Here is a 17916-nt window from a genome sequence, read left to right as displayed (position 1 = left end):
ATAATTTTTTTAAGTACAAACAATAATGTTTTCAACAAACTTTGTGGTTTTTCATTTTCTCCCCCTCATTTGTTCCCTTTCAGGATGAATTGCAAAGGCTCTTGGCGTTGCTAAGGAACCGAGATCCCCTCTCAGAGGAGCAGCTGCAAGGGCTGTGCCTTGAGTTGAATGATTTCATTGTTGCTCTATCCTCTGTCCAACCCTCTGCTAAAAGGGAAGGCTTTGTCACTGTCCCTAATGTGACATGGGCAGATATTGGTGCCCTGGAAGACATTAGAGAGGAGCTCACCATGGCAATATTGGTAGGCATATCTGCCGCTAACTGTTGTTGGTGTGTGTGATGGGTAAACAACCATGTGTGTGTACTAGGTTGTATGTCTAAATTGGCTTAACTATATGTTTTCTTTTATCTGTTGTATTATTATTAAACCCCCAATGATGGTTTTTCATTCTTCTGAGATCTGCTGTAGATTTTTTCTTTTGGTTGTGCTTGAATTCTATGGCAGTGAGTTTAAAGAAGAAAACATTTTAGGTTTTAACCAAGAGTAAATTATTTGAGAAATACTTTCTGAACTTGATCATGTTTATAAGGGTCAAAGCAGTTTTAATGCCCGTGAAACTTTGGATTTTCATTTACTCTTACTTTTCCACTTCCCTGAACATTTCATGGTTCATTAATGATGTATGATCCATTTAGAGGTGGGTAACTACTGAAAGAGAAAATACGTGGAGATGATAGTGAACAGGTGTCTCTTGCTTTTGATTACATAGAGTACCGCTGCTTCTGATTTCTTAAAGGGGGCCATTGCTTAAAATCTTTATAACCTAGAAATCTAGGTACGTTTTCTAAAAACTGAGTTTAAAATGTTGAAATACTGTATCTAAAATGTTTTCAGAACTTACATTTAAGTATGAATTTTTCAAGAGCAGGGATTTTACATTTATCACCATTTACCTCATGCTTGTAACAGAGGTAAGCACTCTATGCCAGGCACTGTTCTTATCTTCAGGCCTCACAATTAGTGTTGAAAATAGGCATCTAGAGATGATTTGAATATGCAGTAGAAAGTGGACATTTGTGACAGATTGCTGTTGGGATTTTTTTTTTCCAGGCACCAGTACGTAACCCAGATCAGTTCAAAGCTCTTGGGTTGGTAACTCCAGCCGGAGTCCTCCTTGCTGGTCCCCCTGGCTGTGGGAAAACTCTGCTGGCAAAGGTATGGAATAATTCAACTGCATGTATTTTATTTCTTACTGTCAGTTAGGATAACATGAATTTAACTTTAAATGTTAGTGAGATATTTTTGCATATTTTCTATTAGAATTTCATTTTGGAAAGACAGTTTTCTTCAGGAAATTTTCCCACTTTTATTTTAATTACACAAGGTATGTATATCATTGAAAATTTGAAAAAGAAAATTTTTAATCAACCATAACCCCATCGATTTTAACATAGAAATTTTCATTTTTCTGTGTATTATATTCTAAGTTTTTAATGAACATTATTGCATAGTTGTAGTTTGTAGCTGACCTTGTTTCCTGCTTTGGTATAGTTATTATTTATAAGTTAAGTATTTTCCTCTATGTTCCTTATTACAAATGTTATTTTGAAAAATTAGTTTTTTACAATAGAAAATATAGATAAGCAAAAGGGAAAAGCATTATTTATAATCCTCTCACTATTGCTTACTAGTAAACACTGTTTCATTTTGTTGTTAGTCCTTCCAGATGTTCTTTTGTACATATATATCAAGATAATATGAATAACTTTTATACATATATTTACAACTATAAGGTGTGGTTTTTTTGTTTTGTTTTTTTTTTTGTGGTACGCGGGCCTCTCACTGTTGTGGCCTCTCCCGTTGTGGAGCATGGGCTCCGGATGCACAGGCTCAGTGGCCATGGCTCACGGGCCCAGCCGCTCCGTGGCATGTGGGATCTTCCCGGACCGGGACACGAACCCGTGTCCCCTGCATCGGCAGGCGGACTCGCAACCACTGCTCCACCAGGGAAGCCCCAACTATAAGGTTTTTAAACATGCGTTTCTCACTTATCAATATTTCTTGAACATCTTCCCATGTCAGTATATACAGATACACATTGGTATTTTTAATGCCTGCGTAGTATTCTACCATAAAGATACTCTATAATTTATAGAAATGATTCCCCTATTAAAACAACACTGCATGAAACAGTCCTGTGCTTACATTTTTGTACCTTGATGGGTAATTTTAATAGAATGCATTCCTAAATAAGTTTTTAATAAAAGAATGCATGTATTTAAAGCTTTTGATCCATTACCACTCAGTCAAAATGATCCATTACCCAGTTACACTTGATCCATTACCAAAGTGTCTTCCAAAAAGTTTGTACCAGTTTCATCCCTATAGGGTATGAGTGTCCATTTCCCCAACACCCCAAATTAGCAATAGCCATTAACATTGTTTTTAATATTTAACAATCTAGTAGGTAAAAATGGTTATCTTACAGTTTTTAAGTTATGTTTTAAAAGTTACCAGTGGGCTTTTTTTTTTTTTTTTTTTTTCGGTATGTGGGCCTCTCACTGTTGTGGCCTCTCCCGTTGTGGAGCACAGGCTCCGGACGCGCAGGCCTAGCGGCCATGGCTCACGGGCTTAGTTGCTCCGCGGCATGTGGGATCTTCCCGGACCAGGGCACGAACCCGTGTCCCCCGCATCGGCAGGCGGATTCTCAACCACTGCGCCACCAGGGAAGCCCACCAGTGGGCTTTTAAAAATAATTTGTGTTTATTGGCTTTTTTCTTTATGAATTGTCTGTTTGTATCTTTTGTTTTCCTAACATGCTTGTGATTTTCTTATTTATAATCACTCTTCATATAGTAAGATCTGTTATATTTGTAGTTTGTCAGTGTTTTTGGCATTCTTACTTTATTGATCATAGTTTTGACACTTTTTTTTTTCATATTTATGTGGGCAAATTTCTCAGTCTTTTGGGGTTTTTTCCTTTGGAATCATGCTTACTAGAACCATTTTTCTTGTCTGTATCTTATATTAGTTATCATTTTTAATGTCTGTATAATATTCCATCTATAATTTACTTAACCCTTATCAACTTTTTAAAATATTTGGATTACTTGTAAATAAGAAATCAAAATTAATGGCATTTTTAATAAGTTTCACAGCAGCCGAATAATCTGTGGCTCCTCAGTAAATACCAAATATCCAAAGTGCCATTTTTCCATGCATATATATACATATATAATATACATGTAAATTTTAAAAAATTTTTTACTTATATTACTAAATTTCCTTGCTTATTGCTTTCAGTACTCTTACAAGGCATTGCCGTAAGGGAGTTTGGGAACAAAGGAGGGAAAGGAGAACACCACAGTTGCTGGTCTATGTTTTTTCACAACAGTTTTAGAAAACCGTAGCCAGAAAGAAGGTCCTGCAAGCTAATATGTGAATTCACTAGGTGGATGCAGTTCCCTTGCCTGAATGCCTTGTAATGTTTGCTTGTCTTTTAGTTATATCTGCCTTTGACTAGTTCTGCTTGCATCAGAAAGGAGATCGCTTAGATCATTTGAAATCCCTAAATAATGTTAAGGCATCATAGATCAAATTTTTCCTCTTCTTCCCACCCCCCGCCTCCCCAAATTGCCAACATTTTGGTCCCTCTCTGTTCAGTCAGATTTCTGGTATCTGACCATTTAGAGCAGGGACTCTTACCTAGGACTCCATGGATGGACTTCAACAGCTCACTGGATCCATGGGCCCAGGCAGTATATTATGAGCATATGTGTTTTTTCCAGGGAGAGAGTTCACACTTTTATTAGATTCTTCAAGAGATTCATGACTATATGCCCTAGAATCTAGAAGTAATAGAAAATGTCCTGGAATGGCAGAAGCAAAGTGTTACTGGAGTAAAGTTATGGAACCACTTATCAGTCAGAACCTGGCAACCTAGAATTGGTTATAAAATTAAGATTTTGGATGACCTTGGTTGTTTTGTTTACTCATGATAACAATAACATAATGAAAATTTTCTAAGCACTAGCACATACTATATAAATAGCATCAAGTAAAGGCATGGGATTGCTGGGGGCCAGCACACTGAAAATTGGTGACTAATAAGAAGGAAACTGGAAAGAGAACAGTAAAAATCATTTAGTCATCTGCAACTATATAGTATGGAAACAAACAGCTCCTAACACTGAGTACAAGATTCAGGATGATATCCATGAAAAAAATTAAATTATATTCACTGTATTTCATTTATCAATAGAAGACAAAAGATTTCTGATAATTTCAGGAACTCTGTTGGGTGTTTTAATGGGTGAAATCTTAGTTATCTCGCATATGGATGTTGAAAACCTAATGTAGATGAGTCATGCTTTATTAGATGTGTATCCTGACTCTACTTAGAGCTTGAGAGGTAGGAAAGCTAAGAAATTGGCAGCCAGAAAGACAGAGATTTCGAGATGTGGATAAGCTACATAGTGAGCAGTTTTTGCCTGGCAGAGCCTGCATGCGTTCATTTGTCCAACCAGTAGTTGTTGAGCTACATACACTTTGCCAGAACTTGTGCAAGGTGCTAGGGATGAACTAATGAACATGACACCTACTCTGATGGAATTTACTGTCTGTCTTGAAGAGGCAGGCAGTAAACAAAACAATAAAATTGCACATTCAGCTAAGTTATGATGGAAATAAACTGTTGTGGCTATTTTAGGTTTGGTATTCAGGGGATGGTGATATTTAACAGAGTCCTGAAGGACTAGATAGCCACATGAAGAGGCAGGGAAAGAAGGGGAAGAGTCTTCCAGATAGAGGGAACAGCAGTTGCAAAATCCCTGAAGTGGGAAAGGGCTGGGTGAATTCGAGAACCAGAGAACGATATAGTGGCTGGACTAAGAAGAAACTGTCATGTCGCAAAATATAGGCTTGCAAGCCATGGTGAATATTTCAATTTGTACTTGAAAATAAATGAGAAACATAGTAAAGCTATATGATCTCATTTACATTTTTAAAAACTATTTTATTGGATTATAGTTGATTTACAGTGTTGTGTTAGTTTCAAGTGTACAGCAAAGTGAATCAGTTATATTTATATATATAACCACTCTTTTTTTTTTTAGATTCTTTTCCCATATAGGCCATTACAGAGTATTGAGTTCCCTGTGCTATACAGCAGGTTCTTATTAGTTATCTATTTTATATATAGTAGTGTGTATATGTCAGCCCCAATCTCCCAATTTATCCCTCCCCCCCTCATTTACATTTTTGAGTTAAGTGGAGAGTGGATTGGAGGACAGCAAGAGAGAGAGGAAGCCAGTTAGGGTTTTTTTGGTTTGGTTTGGTTTGGGTTTTTTGCATGTCCAGACAATAGGTTATGCTGGTCTGGATGAGGATTGTAGTATAGTGGAGAAATAGGAAGTATCAGACTCACCTACATTTTAGCATTAGAGCTAATAGAACTTACAGATGGATTGGCTGACCTGACAAGACAAGAGATCAAGGGGAGACACTGTGGTTTTGGCTTAGAAAATAAATTTACTGAGATAGGGAGAAAAACAGTTTGGGGTATGGGATTTGAGGAGAGTTGGGAGAAATTCAGGAGTCTTGCTTTGGAAACGATAGATTTGAAATTCCTATGAGATCCAAATGGGAAAAGAAAAAAAGAGGGCTTCCCTGGTGGTGCAGTGGTTAAGAATCTGCCTGCCAATGCAGGGGACACGGGTTCGAGCCCTGGTCTGGGAAGATCCCACATGCCATGGAGCAACTAGGCCCGTGAGCCACAACTACTGAGCCTGCACGTCTGGAGCCTGTGCTCTGCAACAAGAGAGGCCACGATAGTGAGAAGCCTGCACACCGCGATGAAGAGTGGACCCCGCTTGCCGCAACTAGAGAATGCCCTCGCACAGAAACGAAGACCCAACACAGCCAAAAATTAAATAAATAAATAAATAAATAAATACTTTTTAAAAAAAAAATCCAAGGGGAGATGCTGAGGAATGTGTTGGACATAAATCTTGAGCTCAGGCATCAGGTTCTAAGAATAGTAAAGAACTTTATTCCCTGATCATTTTGAAGTTGTGAGTGATTTTATTCGGGTTTCATCTCTACATTCTCAGTGTAATTTTTGTATTCTTCTACACATATAACCATATATTTCTCCTTTGTTATCTTCTTTGGCTTTCAGCCATGCAGTTTAATCTTTATTTATTAAACAAAATAACCTGTAAATACTGTAAAGACTGATACCGATGCTTTTGACTTCTAGTTTATGAATGAATGAATGAATGATTGCTCTCATTGGGCACGGCATTTGTTTATACAGAGATTATGATTTCACTAGGATTCCAAGCTAGGACTACAAATATACTTACGTATACCATGTTTATGTAAACAAAACATTTACATAAATGTTTCAAGTCATTTCCATCTGATTTCTAGTCTGTGGGAAGTTTTAGGTTCACATTTACTTCCTTTGATTTTCTTTTTATTCCCATTTGTCTCCTCTCCTTCTAATGAGAAAGAGGCAGCTATAAAAAGGGGGAACTAGAGTATAAACCACAAAAAGTCCTTGCATTATCACAAATGATTGTTCTTATTATTTTATTATATGTTTGTCTTGTGTCTTTTTTCTCTTACTAGGCCGTTGCAAATGAGTCTGGGTTAAATTTTATATCTGTCAAGGGGCCTGAGTTACTAAATATGGTAAGTTGATGTGGCATTAACCATTATTTTTGATTAGGAAAAGTAATGGTCATTCAAATTACAGGGTCCTCAGATCATTGAAACAGTCGGGTTTTTTGGTAAAATCACTGCAATAGGAGTGAAGAGATTGAGCTTTGCTCTCCTGTACTATTTACTGTGTATAAATGCTTTCTTAATTAAGTCTGTTAACCTCTGAGCCTAAGGTTTCTCACCAGCAAAATGGAAATAATCGAAATAGTCAACATTTAAAGTGTTAACTCTGAATTTGTCAAGCCCTTTATATATATATTATTCTTCAACAGCCCTCTGAGAGACAAATTGTTGTTTTCTCTGATTCACAGATGAGGAAACTTAAGTTTGGAGGGATCATGTAACTTGGCCAGTGTCCAACAGCTTGGGGATAGTGGAGCTGACATTTGATCTGCTTTCCTTGTCCTGTTGTTGTATAGCTCAAATGAGTTAAGGATTAGTTTCAAAAAAATACTTAGGGGGGAAGAAATCACTAAACTACTATATAATAACTTCTTTCTGCATTTAAGCAGCTTATATCTTAAATTTAAGAGACTTTTAATTTCTTATTTCTTGTTCATGCCTATGAAGAGCAAAATGCCATTCCATAATATTCAAAGAAGAAATGAAAGTGGTATCATTTGTTTTAAAAGGCTTTTTCAATTTATCCACCCTCTAATATTTTTGTTTCCTATTAAATATGTTACTTTGCTCCTAAAACAAGGATTTATACTTTTATCTTTACTCTTCTTACACTTCATTTTGGCTTTCTAGTGGACGAGGTACTCAAAATAAGTGCTGAGGGGAAGGGATTGATGGTGGGTGAAGGGTGAGGCTGGAAAAAAAGTAATAGCCAGGCAGTGCAGGGCCTTCATACCAAGCTAGAGTCAGAATGTTACCTTTAGAATATTAGAGAGCTAACAGAGTGTAACATTTTTTTAAAGAGTGTGATATTTTTAAAATTTTAGTATGAAATATTTCAAGCATATAAGAAGTTATAAAGAGTAATATAATGACCCCTCCATGTATCTAACATCCAGCCTTAAAAAAAAAAAAAAAACAATATATACTCGAAGCCCCCTGCAAACCTTCCCTAATCATGTCCTCCATTCTCTTTCCCATAGAATTTACTGTAATCCTGAATTTGGTGTTTACTAATTCTATACACTTTTTTCTACATATACTGTATATGTTATATATTTATCCCTAAATAACATGTAGTATTATTTTACATGTTTCAAAAAATAAGTTTATGAGAATTGGAAATGTGAACACCTACTGGACATTTTATATTAAGAAAATAACTTTTAAGTGTGATAATGATGTAGTTATGTTAAAACCATTATCTTTGGACTTCCCTGGCGGCTCAGTGGTTAAGAATCCACCTGCCAACGCAGGGGACACAGATGCGAGCCCTGCTCCGGGAAGATCCCACGTGCCACGGAGCAACTAAGCCCCGTGTGCCACAACTACTGAGCCTGTGCTCTAGAGCCTGCGAGCCACAACTACTGAGCCCGCATGCCACAGTTACTGCAGCCCACGCGCCTAGAACCCATGCTCTGCAACAAGAGAAGCCTCTGCAATGAGAAGCCCACACATCACAACAAAGAGTAGCCCCCGCTCACCGCAACTAAAGAAAGCCTGCACACAGCAACGAAGACCCAACGCAGCCATAAATAAATAAATTTATAAATGATGGGATTTTAAAAATATATATTTTTTAAAAACCATTATCGGGCTTCCCTGGTGGCGCAGTGGTTGAGAATCCGCCTGCCGATGCAGGGGACACGGGTTCGTGCCCCGGTCCGGGAAGATCCCACATGCAGCGGAGTGGCTGGGTCCGTGAGCCATGGCCATTGAGCCTGTGCATCCGGAGCCTGTGCTCCGCAACGGGAAAGGCCACAACAGTGAGAGGCCCGCGTACCACCAAAAAAACCCCCAAAAAACAAAAAAACCATTATCTTTTAGAGACAGTGAAATATTTACAAATAAAGTTATGATGTCTGGGCTTTCCATCAAAATATCAAGTAGAAAGAAAAGTGGACAGAGTATAGATGAAGCAAGGTTGATCATGAATTGAGCTGATAATAATGAAGCAGGGTGATGGGTATATCTGGGGTTTATTAAACTATTAAATCTGCTTTTATTATATGTTTGGAACTCCTTTTATAAATGGTAAAGCAAAAACAAAGCCACATTATATAAATGGTATGTGTTCTTTTGTAACTTGATTTTATTGTTATTTTTGTTGAACATTATATTTATAATATTTATCTTTGGTGATATATTAACCTCTAGTTATTAATTCTCTGTGCGATAGTCCATTGAATGAGTATAACCACACTTTTTAAAAAATCAGTTTTTTTCTTTTTTTAAAAAAACAATATTTATTTATTTATTTGGTTGCACCAGGTGTTAGTTGCGGCAGGCGGGCTGCTTAGTTGCTGCTTGCCGGTTCCTTAGTTGTGGCATGTGAACTCTTAGTTGCAGCGTGCATGTGGGATCTAGTTCCCTGACCAGGGATCGAACCCGGGCCCCCTGCACTGGGAGCGCGGAGTCTTAACCACTGTGCCACCAGGGAAGTCCCTTAAAAACATCAGTTTTTTTCTTGATTTATGTTTAGGTTGAACATTATATACATATATCCTTAGCATATTTGTGAGAGATTTTCGCCCTAAGGTATGTACTCAGCAGTAGAATTGCTGTATCTTATACAGTATATACACTTTCAAAGATATTAAGTATTGCCCACTTTTTTCCCAAAGTGGTTGTTATTGAGTTTTACTTTCACCAGCAGTGAATGAAAGTTACTTATATTTTTGCCAGTCTGATGAGTATGAAATTTTATCTCATTGTCATCTGGTTTGTTTTTTAGAGGTAAATGTGGGAAGAGGTCTGTGGAAGAGTCCAGAATGACTCTGAGAGATTAGGTGATCTAATGAGGAAGATAGACATCTTGGGGTTAGAAAATGAGTTTGCTCTAGGACATGTTAGATTTAAAGAGCCATTTGGAGGGATTCAGCAAACTATAGGAAATGTGAATGTGGAGCTCTGAAGAGATTTTGAGAGTAAGTATCACCTAAATGGCACCTAAAACCTAGGGAATGGGTAGGGTTGAGTAGTATTGTAAGGTGGTCTCTGACAGAACCTTGGAAGACACCAACATTTACGGGCCAGGGAAGGAAAAGCTGGCAAAGCAGAGTGTTCCAAAGGTGGAGGATGCCCAAGACTTTCTAAGCCTGAAAACCTAGGGAAGGTAATTTTTTTCCACCTGTCAATATAACCAAACAATAGAAAAGAAATTGAAAGTAGGACTCTGGGTTTAGCAATTAGACTGTCACTAGTGACTTTAGGGAAAATATTTTCAATAATTATGTTTGCAAAAGCCAGATTATAATGGTTGAAAACTGATGGCAAATAAGGAATTAATAAGTATCGGATCCTTACTTGAAATAGTTCTTAAAGGCCAAGGTAGTGGGAATTTTAATCATTGTTACCTTTCTTAAGATGAATTGATTTTAATCTGTTCTTTTGAAACTTTAGGTTTACCTTCCCCTAAATTAAATTTCCTTTTACTTAGTCATTTTGGTTAGCTGTATCCAAAGTCCCTTTGCCGGCTGTATTGATTCTTCTCTTTCATCCCTGTTTGAAACTCTCTGTCCCAACCCACTGATATCTTTTCTTTAAAAATATCTACTGAATGTCTTTTCAGCATTCCAAATATAATTTTTGCTGATTTAGATTTTTCAGAAAACTAAATAAGTCTGCTGCATTTGTACACTGAGCAGGATGTTATGATCAGAGAAAAATTTGAAACTGTCAGGACTTCTGCTTTCCAAGGACTTTATGATGTAATATAGTGAAGGTAGAATAGCTCAGAAGTTATAATAGTAGGAAGTGCTGTAAGAACAAAGAAGAGAGGTTGGTGGGAAGAAAGATTAGTGATCTTGATCTAGAATGCAAGAGCTGTTTTAGAGGTAGGTTGGAGAAGCAGTTCAAGTGAGAGAAGCAGAATAAGCAAAAGTACAAAGAAAAGTTACAGGACAGATCTGAGGAAAAGAAGTTCTACTCAAATAGAAAATAAAAATACTTTAATCATTGTCATCTGTGATGTATTCTGTGCCTTAATTACTTTATTATGACCATATAGTCATAAAATAACATAAAAGATAACCTTATGATATAATTGGCACTGTAAAGATATTTTCAGATTGCCTTATTTAGCAGCACTATTAGAAAGTTTTTCTTAGTTAACTAATTTGAAATTTTACAAGAACAATTTCTTGTGCTTAGCTGAAAGTAAAGCTGTATTTTTACATATAACTTATTATATTAATTAGTCCTAATGTTATAGCTGCTTGTGAATTGCTTTGTATTTTGATTTTACCATACATTATGCATTATGAAACCTGGTAGATGTCTGACTGGCTCACTTTGCCTCATCTGATGCTGTATGACCGTTAGCTCTTCCTTTAGCAAGATGACTTGTGTAGAAACGACAGTAGAACAGTAAATTGTTTTGTTCACATTTAAAATACTGTTGAATTAATGAAAATTACTGCTGGGTATTTTATATGCATAAAGCTTTGATCCGTTCTAAAATACCATAAAATTATGGAATTTTTTTGAGCTAGAAGAGACCTTTAATTCTATTTAGTCTTCATTTTATAAATGAGGAAATTTATAATAAGCTTAAGTAATAGCTAATCTTATTAAGTTGAACCACATATAACTGGCTATTTTTATTTTATTTTATTTTATTTATATATTTATTTATTTTTTTTGCGGCACGCGGGCCTCTCACCGTTGTGGCCTCTCCCGTTGCGGAGCACAGGCTCCAGACGTGCAGGCTCAGTAATTGTGGCTCACGGGCGCAGCCGCTCGGCGGCATGTGAGATCTTCCCGGGCTGGGGCACGAACCCGCGTCCCCTGCATTGGCAGGCGGACTCTCAACCACTGCGCCACCAGGGAAGCCCTAACTGGCTATTTTTGACCTAATACTTTTTGGACTCTGACATATAAATGTCATTTAAAACTAGTACTACTATAATTTGGCCCAAACTCCAAAGTTGAAACATCTCTACATTTTATTTCCTTTCTGTATATGGCTAGTATGTTGGTGAAAGCGAGCGCGCTGTGCGACAGGTTTTTCAGCGAGCCAAGAATTCAGCACCCTGCGTGATATTCTTTGATGAAGTGGATGCCTTATGTCCTCGAAGATCAGTCCGAGAGGTAGGTATCATACTTTAATCATTACAGATTTTTTTTAAGCACCATAAACCTTTTGTAAGTTCTATGTGAAGTTCAAATAGCTCTTATAAAGTCATTCATTGAGAACACTGAGACTCTTTAAGTGAAGAAACATAGTAATTTGAAAACAGGGCCTAGGGATAACAATTGTATTTTTATTAGCCTCTGTATCCATTTTTCTTTCTGTGTATTATTTTGGTTGCACATATCTGATTCACACAAATGAGTTTTTGGGAATGGAAGTGATTATTAGTTTTGGATAGCCTGCCTTGTAATCGTATGATTCTCTTCAGAGTTCTTGGAGAAAATATAATTTAAGACATCATGCACTCAAAGTAGGGTCAGATGATATGCTTTAAGACACAGCACCATTTCTGTCTGGGGAAGATACAACTTGGTGTGCATTAAAGACCACTTGCATTACTACACTGAGTCACCATTCTTAGAAATTTTGGTACAGTGATTGCCTGGAAAACAGTTACCAGGAATACTATGACTATGTTTGAGTCGTAGTGAAGCATAATATAAAGAATATATTTAAAATATATATAACCTTTTGAAGAGGATAGCAAAGACTGTGTAGTAAGTACATTTATTACAAGATGATTGAGGAAATGATTATATTTCATATGTGATTTGTTTTCACATAGTTACTCTGTGTTCTTGGGTTGTGAAACATTTATTAGGTGCCTCGTTTTGCTTAAAATTCCCAGCATTCAGAAGTTGCAAAATAAAACTTGACTAGGGTAAGGGTGCTTCATATCATAGCAATTTTGTTTCCTCACCCAGCAGTCAGTGGTATCACAGGAAATCCTTATTACAGTCTTATCTCTGATAGTGATGTCAGTGGCCAGGGCAGAGATCCTTCCCTGGTTCTCCTGCCAGCCATCACGTTCCAAAATCTAATGTGGGATCCAGAGCAAAGTCCTACACACTATATCCAGCTGGTGGGGGCATGGTATGCTCTGGATTTTACTCCCTTTTATTCCCTTTTGCTGTGAATTAAACCCTTTGTTCATTGACAGCCCATTTCATTGGTTTGCATCTCTCTGTTATCAAGTGGTAATTTAAATTAGGAGGAGTTCATTGAGGTATATGCAGTCAACTCCTTGCCCTCAGAGAAGTCTGCATTCTTATGAACTACATTTCTAACTTCTAGGTTATCTCTCTCGGCTGTCAGCTACCACACATCTCTGTAATCAGATATATGTGTTTTGCTTTAACATTTTCACCTGAAGGGGATTCTGAAAATATTTTAAAATTGAACGTATTTTTTTTTAATGATGCAAGTTATTCATGAATACATGCTTGTGAAAAATGCAAATAAATCCAAGTATAAAGAGAGTCAAGTCTTTCTTCCAATTCTCCTCCCTGTTACTCTTCTTGGAGGTTACTTCTGCTGACAGTTTAGTGTTTTGCATTTGTGGTCTATAACTTTTTCTTAAGCTTAAAAACATGTATGATTTAAACTTATTTTTTAATATAAATGTGGTCATTCTATCTGACACTTTACCCATGTACTTAATAACTTATTTTGTAATTATTGAATAAATATTCCACAGTCTGGATAGGGAAGAATTAATTCAACAATTCCCCTGTTTTGGACATTTACAATGTTTCCAGTTGTTTCCCTTATAAACACAACTGTGTTAAACATTCTTATCACATGTTTTTGTACACATGTGGGAATATGTGAGAGTTTTAGAAGTAGAATTTCTGGGTAGAAGATGTATACAAATATTTTGAAAGCTAACACAGTCATTCTTCGCAAAAACTACCAGTTACATATACCTACCAACTAAAAATAACCCTTTTCTACACCTTTGTCAACAATGTATAATACCCATCTTTTTATTTTTCTCAATTTTATTGGCCAAACATGATGTTAAATTTTAGTATTCATGTCTCTGACCCTTTTGCTGTTGAAATGTTTTTCTGTGCTCACTTTGGCAGCACATACACTGAAAATAAAATGTTTCCCCGCTTTTTTTTAAGATTTATTTTTTTTATGTGGACCGTTTTTAAAGTCTCGATTTATTGAATTTGTTACAGTATTGCTTCTGTTTCATGTTTTGGTTTTTTGGCCCCAAGCACGTGGGATCTTAGCTCCCGCACCAGGGATTGAACCCACACCCCCTGCATTGGAAGGCAAAGTCTTAACCACTGGACCGCCAGGGAAGTCCTGTCTTCCCCTTTTTTTGTTGTTAATTTATAAGAGCTTTTTTATATGTGATGGAAATTAGTCTATTGTCCGATTATGTGTGTTGGTACTATTTTTCCCAGTTTTATCACTTATCTTTTTTTATTATATAAAATTTTATATATAGTAAAGTCTATCAGCCTTTTCCTGAATTGCTTGTGAGGTTTTTGTCTTGCTTAGGTAGGACAGTGTTTTGGGGTTTTTTTGTTTTTTTTGTTTTTTTAAAACCAGTACTTCTTTATTTTTTTGAGTCGTGATTATAATTCTTTTAACCTCCTAACTGTTAATACTGTGTCTCCAAGGGGTGATAATAAGGTGCACCAAATTTTTTTTCTGGAGAAATCAGTATGTTAAACTCATTACCACCTCTGTACATAAAATTTATGTTGAAGAAAGGCAATTAATGACAAAAAAAAGCACAGCACCACTTTTCTCATTTCCTACATTGTGCATTTTTTAAATTTCTGCATTTAAGGGATAAACATCCCTCTATTCACCAACTCCCTGCACGTCTTAGATATTGCCCTGAGGTAGTTCAGCTTGGTACTGCATGCTTCAAGGAAAAGAGAAAAGGCCTCAGTGTCCCAGCTGAAAGCTCTGGAATATCCAGTATCCTGGGGAGTCTGATCTGGCATTCAAAAGCTGAGTCTAGATTTGCCCAAAGGGAAATTCATTGTGGCTATTAGATCTTTTTTTTTTAATGTATTTTATTGAAGTATAATTGATTTACAATGTGTTAATTTCTACTGTACAGCAAATTGATTCAGTTAGACACATATATTCTTTTTCATATTCATTTCCATTATGGTTTATCACAGGATACTGAATATAATTCTCAGCTCTTAGATCTTTGAATAGCTCAGAGGCATAAGACTGTGGGATCAGCTAAGCCTGAGATTGAATTTCATCTCTACACTTATGTAGCTTTGAGACCTTTGACAAACAGCCTTTCTAAGCCTCAGTTTCCTCATCTGAATTGTGGATGATAGCAGGATTGCTGGGGAAGCACACTGATGAGAACATGTTTTGAACAGTGCTTAGATACAGTGACTTCTCAGGAAATAATTGTTATTTCTTTTGACAAAAGCTTTCATTCAAGTTAGCAAATGTATTATTTTGCATGGAAAAAAATAACGGTGATGTATTTTTCTTTTATTGGGAGCTGATGTAGCTGTATTTATTTGTTTTTAGACAGGGGCAAGTGTCCGGGTGGTAAATCAGCTACTTACAGAGATGGATGGTCTGGAAACACGTCAGCAGGTTTTCATTATGGCAGCCACTAACAGACCAGGTAAGAAAGAAGAATATAAAACAGATGAGTCTAAAATCTTACAGCGTTTACAAACAATATAATTTATATACGTCCTAGTAAAGGAAGAGTAAGTTTGGGAAATCCCTTTTTGGTTCATAAGTTGGAATAAAACCTTAGAAAGCTTTTATGTAAGCCATAGTATTTAAAAAAAAAAGCAGTATAACATTATTGCTTGGATTCTATGAGATTTTTTTTCTGTGTTGGTGCGTAGAAAATTGTCTTGTTAGCAGAGAACCCTTGTAACATACACTTTTGACCACAAAGTATTATCAGAATTTATGTCCTATGGTTTCTCTCAAGCTTATAGGAGACAAGAACCAGTCTCTTTTTCACTGTATCTGAAGGTTAAAGATAGGTTTTTAAGGTTTTATACTGGAAGCATGTCCATATACCTGCACTTAACTATTTTTTTTGGTTTTTTTTGTTTGTTTGTTTGTTTGTTTTATGCTGTACGCGGGCCTCTCACTGCTGTGGCCTCTCCGTTGCGGAGCACAGGCTCCGGACGCGCAGGCTCAGCGGCCATGGCTCACGGGCCCAGCCGCTCTGTGGCGTGTGGGATCTTCCCGGACCGGGGCACGAACCCGTGTCCCCTGCATCGGCAGGTGGACCTTCAACCACTGCGCCACCAGGGAAGCCCTTAACTATTTTTAAAAATTGTTAAAAAGCCTAAGTAGTAGTGAGGGATTTAGAAAAAGTCTCAAAACTTCAAAAGTACCGAAGGTGACTTTTACTTTGCGTCCTCACTTCTCTTCATATTGTTTAATACTTTGCCATCCATATGAGCCGCTGTATCATAGCTGCTCCTGCATTGATATTTGTGTTAACTATGTCTACCGGCAATGACTTGGGACTTTAATTGCTTAAATGGATTTTTCAGTTTTCAAGCTGATGTAATTTTTCTTGTAAGTTAGTACAGATACTAAAACCTTCATAAATTATATACCATTTCATTTTAAAATGAAAAATCGAAAGGTTTGAATTAGACTATTATCTTTGAGTTAGAAATACTCTGAGTTAGGCAGAACTGGTTTTGAGTCCTGGCTCTAGCACTTCATATCTTACTAACTGTTCTCTTTCAATCCTAACTAGTGTATACCAACTGAGTAGATTATAATTCAGGTCTGACACTAACCACCTGAAGTTAATGTCAGAACCTTCAGGTTAAGACTGCCCTGCTTCAGATGCCAGATGCAAGTAGTGTCTCCAGGACACATGCACTTCTGACCAGCCTGCTACAAACTTGGGGATTCCCATCACCCCTTTCAGGTTCAATCTTTTGCTAAAAAGACTAACAAAATGAAGAAAAGCACTGTACTTACAATTACAGTTTATTATAAAGGGTACACTTAGGGCTGGGTCTCAGAGGGAGTGCAGAGCTTCCATGCCCTCTCTCCATGGAGTCAGGACACATCACCCTCCTGGCACATCACTGTGCTCATCAGCGAGGAATCTCCCTCGAGTTTGATGTCCAGAGTTTTTATTGGGATTTTGTTATGTATCCATGATTGATTGACTCATTGGCCATGTGATTGAACCCAGTCTCCAGCCCCGACCTACCTCCCCAGATGTCTGGCTCCAAGTTCCAACCCTCTAATCAGATGGTAAGTCATTCTGGTAACCAGCCCCATCCTGAAGTTATCTGCAGGGCCAGCCTTGAGTCATCTCATTAGCACAACAAAGACACTCCTGTTACTCAGAAAGCTCTACCAGGAACCAGGGGCAAAGACCAAATGTATTTATTCCTTATTATGCCACATTAATCCTGGGCATGTATTACTTCATCTTGCTAACCAGTACTTCTTCATCTATAAAATGAGGATAATACCTAATAGGCAGTATTGTCCCAAAGCTTAAGTGATATTGGTAATGTATCTATCGTAGTGCGGGGCAAGTAGCTGCTTAGTATTATTATCATTATCATGCGCACTTTGGGTATTAGCAGTCATTAGTCCATAAAATCAGAGAGTCATCCTAGAAGGAACCTTGAAGGTCTGTCAGATTTGGACAGAATCACATCCTACCTTTCCTGAGCAGCTGGATTTTTCTAGCAGATTTCAAGAAGACAGTCTTTGGTGTGCTCTAATAACCTATTCTTTCTTTAACTGTACTAACCATTTTTCATAATTGTTTATTGTAAACACTCTTACCTTTTAGTTTAATCTCTGTAGATTAGAAAATAGCAGGTCCTTCAGTGTTACTCAAATAATAGGTCCTTCAATGTTACTGCTAGGTTTTACTTAAATCCTTTCCTTCGAAAGGGTTCAGGTACATTACCTTTCCTCATGGGTTTTTTTTTTTTTCCTCTGATCTCTTTATTCATCTTTGAATTCCTTAGGATTCTCCAGATTCTCCTTAGTTGTAAAACCCAGAACTGAGTACAGTAGCCTCTTGAGTTTAGCCGGTGAATGACAGGATGAATGTGGTGCCTCTGTTTTGTTCTTTCCGGT

At 37.1% G+C, this 17916-nt stretch overlaps 1 protein-coding gene across 9 annotated transcripts in view; it reads left to right on the top strand.

The window, feature by feature from the left end:
• Positions 1-17916, top strand: part of NVL (nuclear VCP like) — a 111005-nt gene that overhangs the window by 40069 nt on the left and 53020 nt on the right. For 7 of the 9 annotated variants that reach the window (XR_010839523.1, XM_059069362.2, XM_059069352.2 and 4 more), the window contains exons 14-18: positions 84-302; positions 1113-1217; positions 6636-6698; positions 11820-11939; positions 15349-15448. Coding sequence is in view for 8 of the 9 variants with exons in the window: in XM_059069362.2 (XP_058925345.1) it covers positions 84-302; positions 1113-1217; positions 6636-6698; positions 11820-11939; positions 15349-15448 (607 nt within the window). In the remaining variant the exon portion in view is untranslated. The remainder of the gene's footprint in view (positions 1-83; positions 303-1112; positions 1218-6635; positions 6699-11819; positions 11940-15348; positions 15449-17916) is intronic. The other 2 variants (XM_067028329.1, XM_067028320.1) reach the window with 1 other exon arrangement.

Source organism: Kogia breviceps, chromosome 1, assembly GCF_026419965.1.
Source record: "Kogia breviceps isolate mKogBre1 chromosome 1, mKogBre1 haplotype 1, whole genome shotgun sequence".
NCBI classification, from domain to species: domain Eukaryota; kingdom Metazoa; phylum Chordata; class Mammalia; order Artiodactyla; family Physeteridae; genus Kogia; species Kogia breviceps.
Note: the sequence above shows the minus strand (reverse complement) of the source record. Positions and strands in the feature narration are given on the sequence as shown.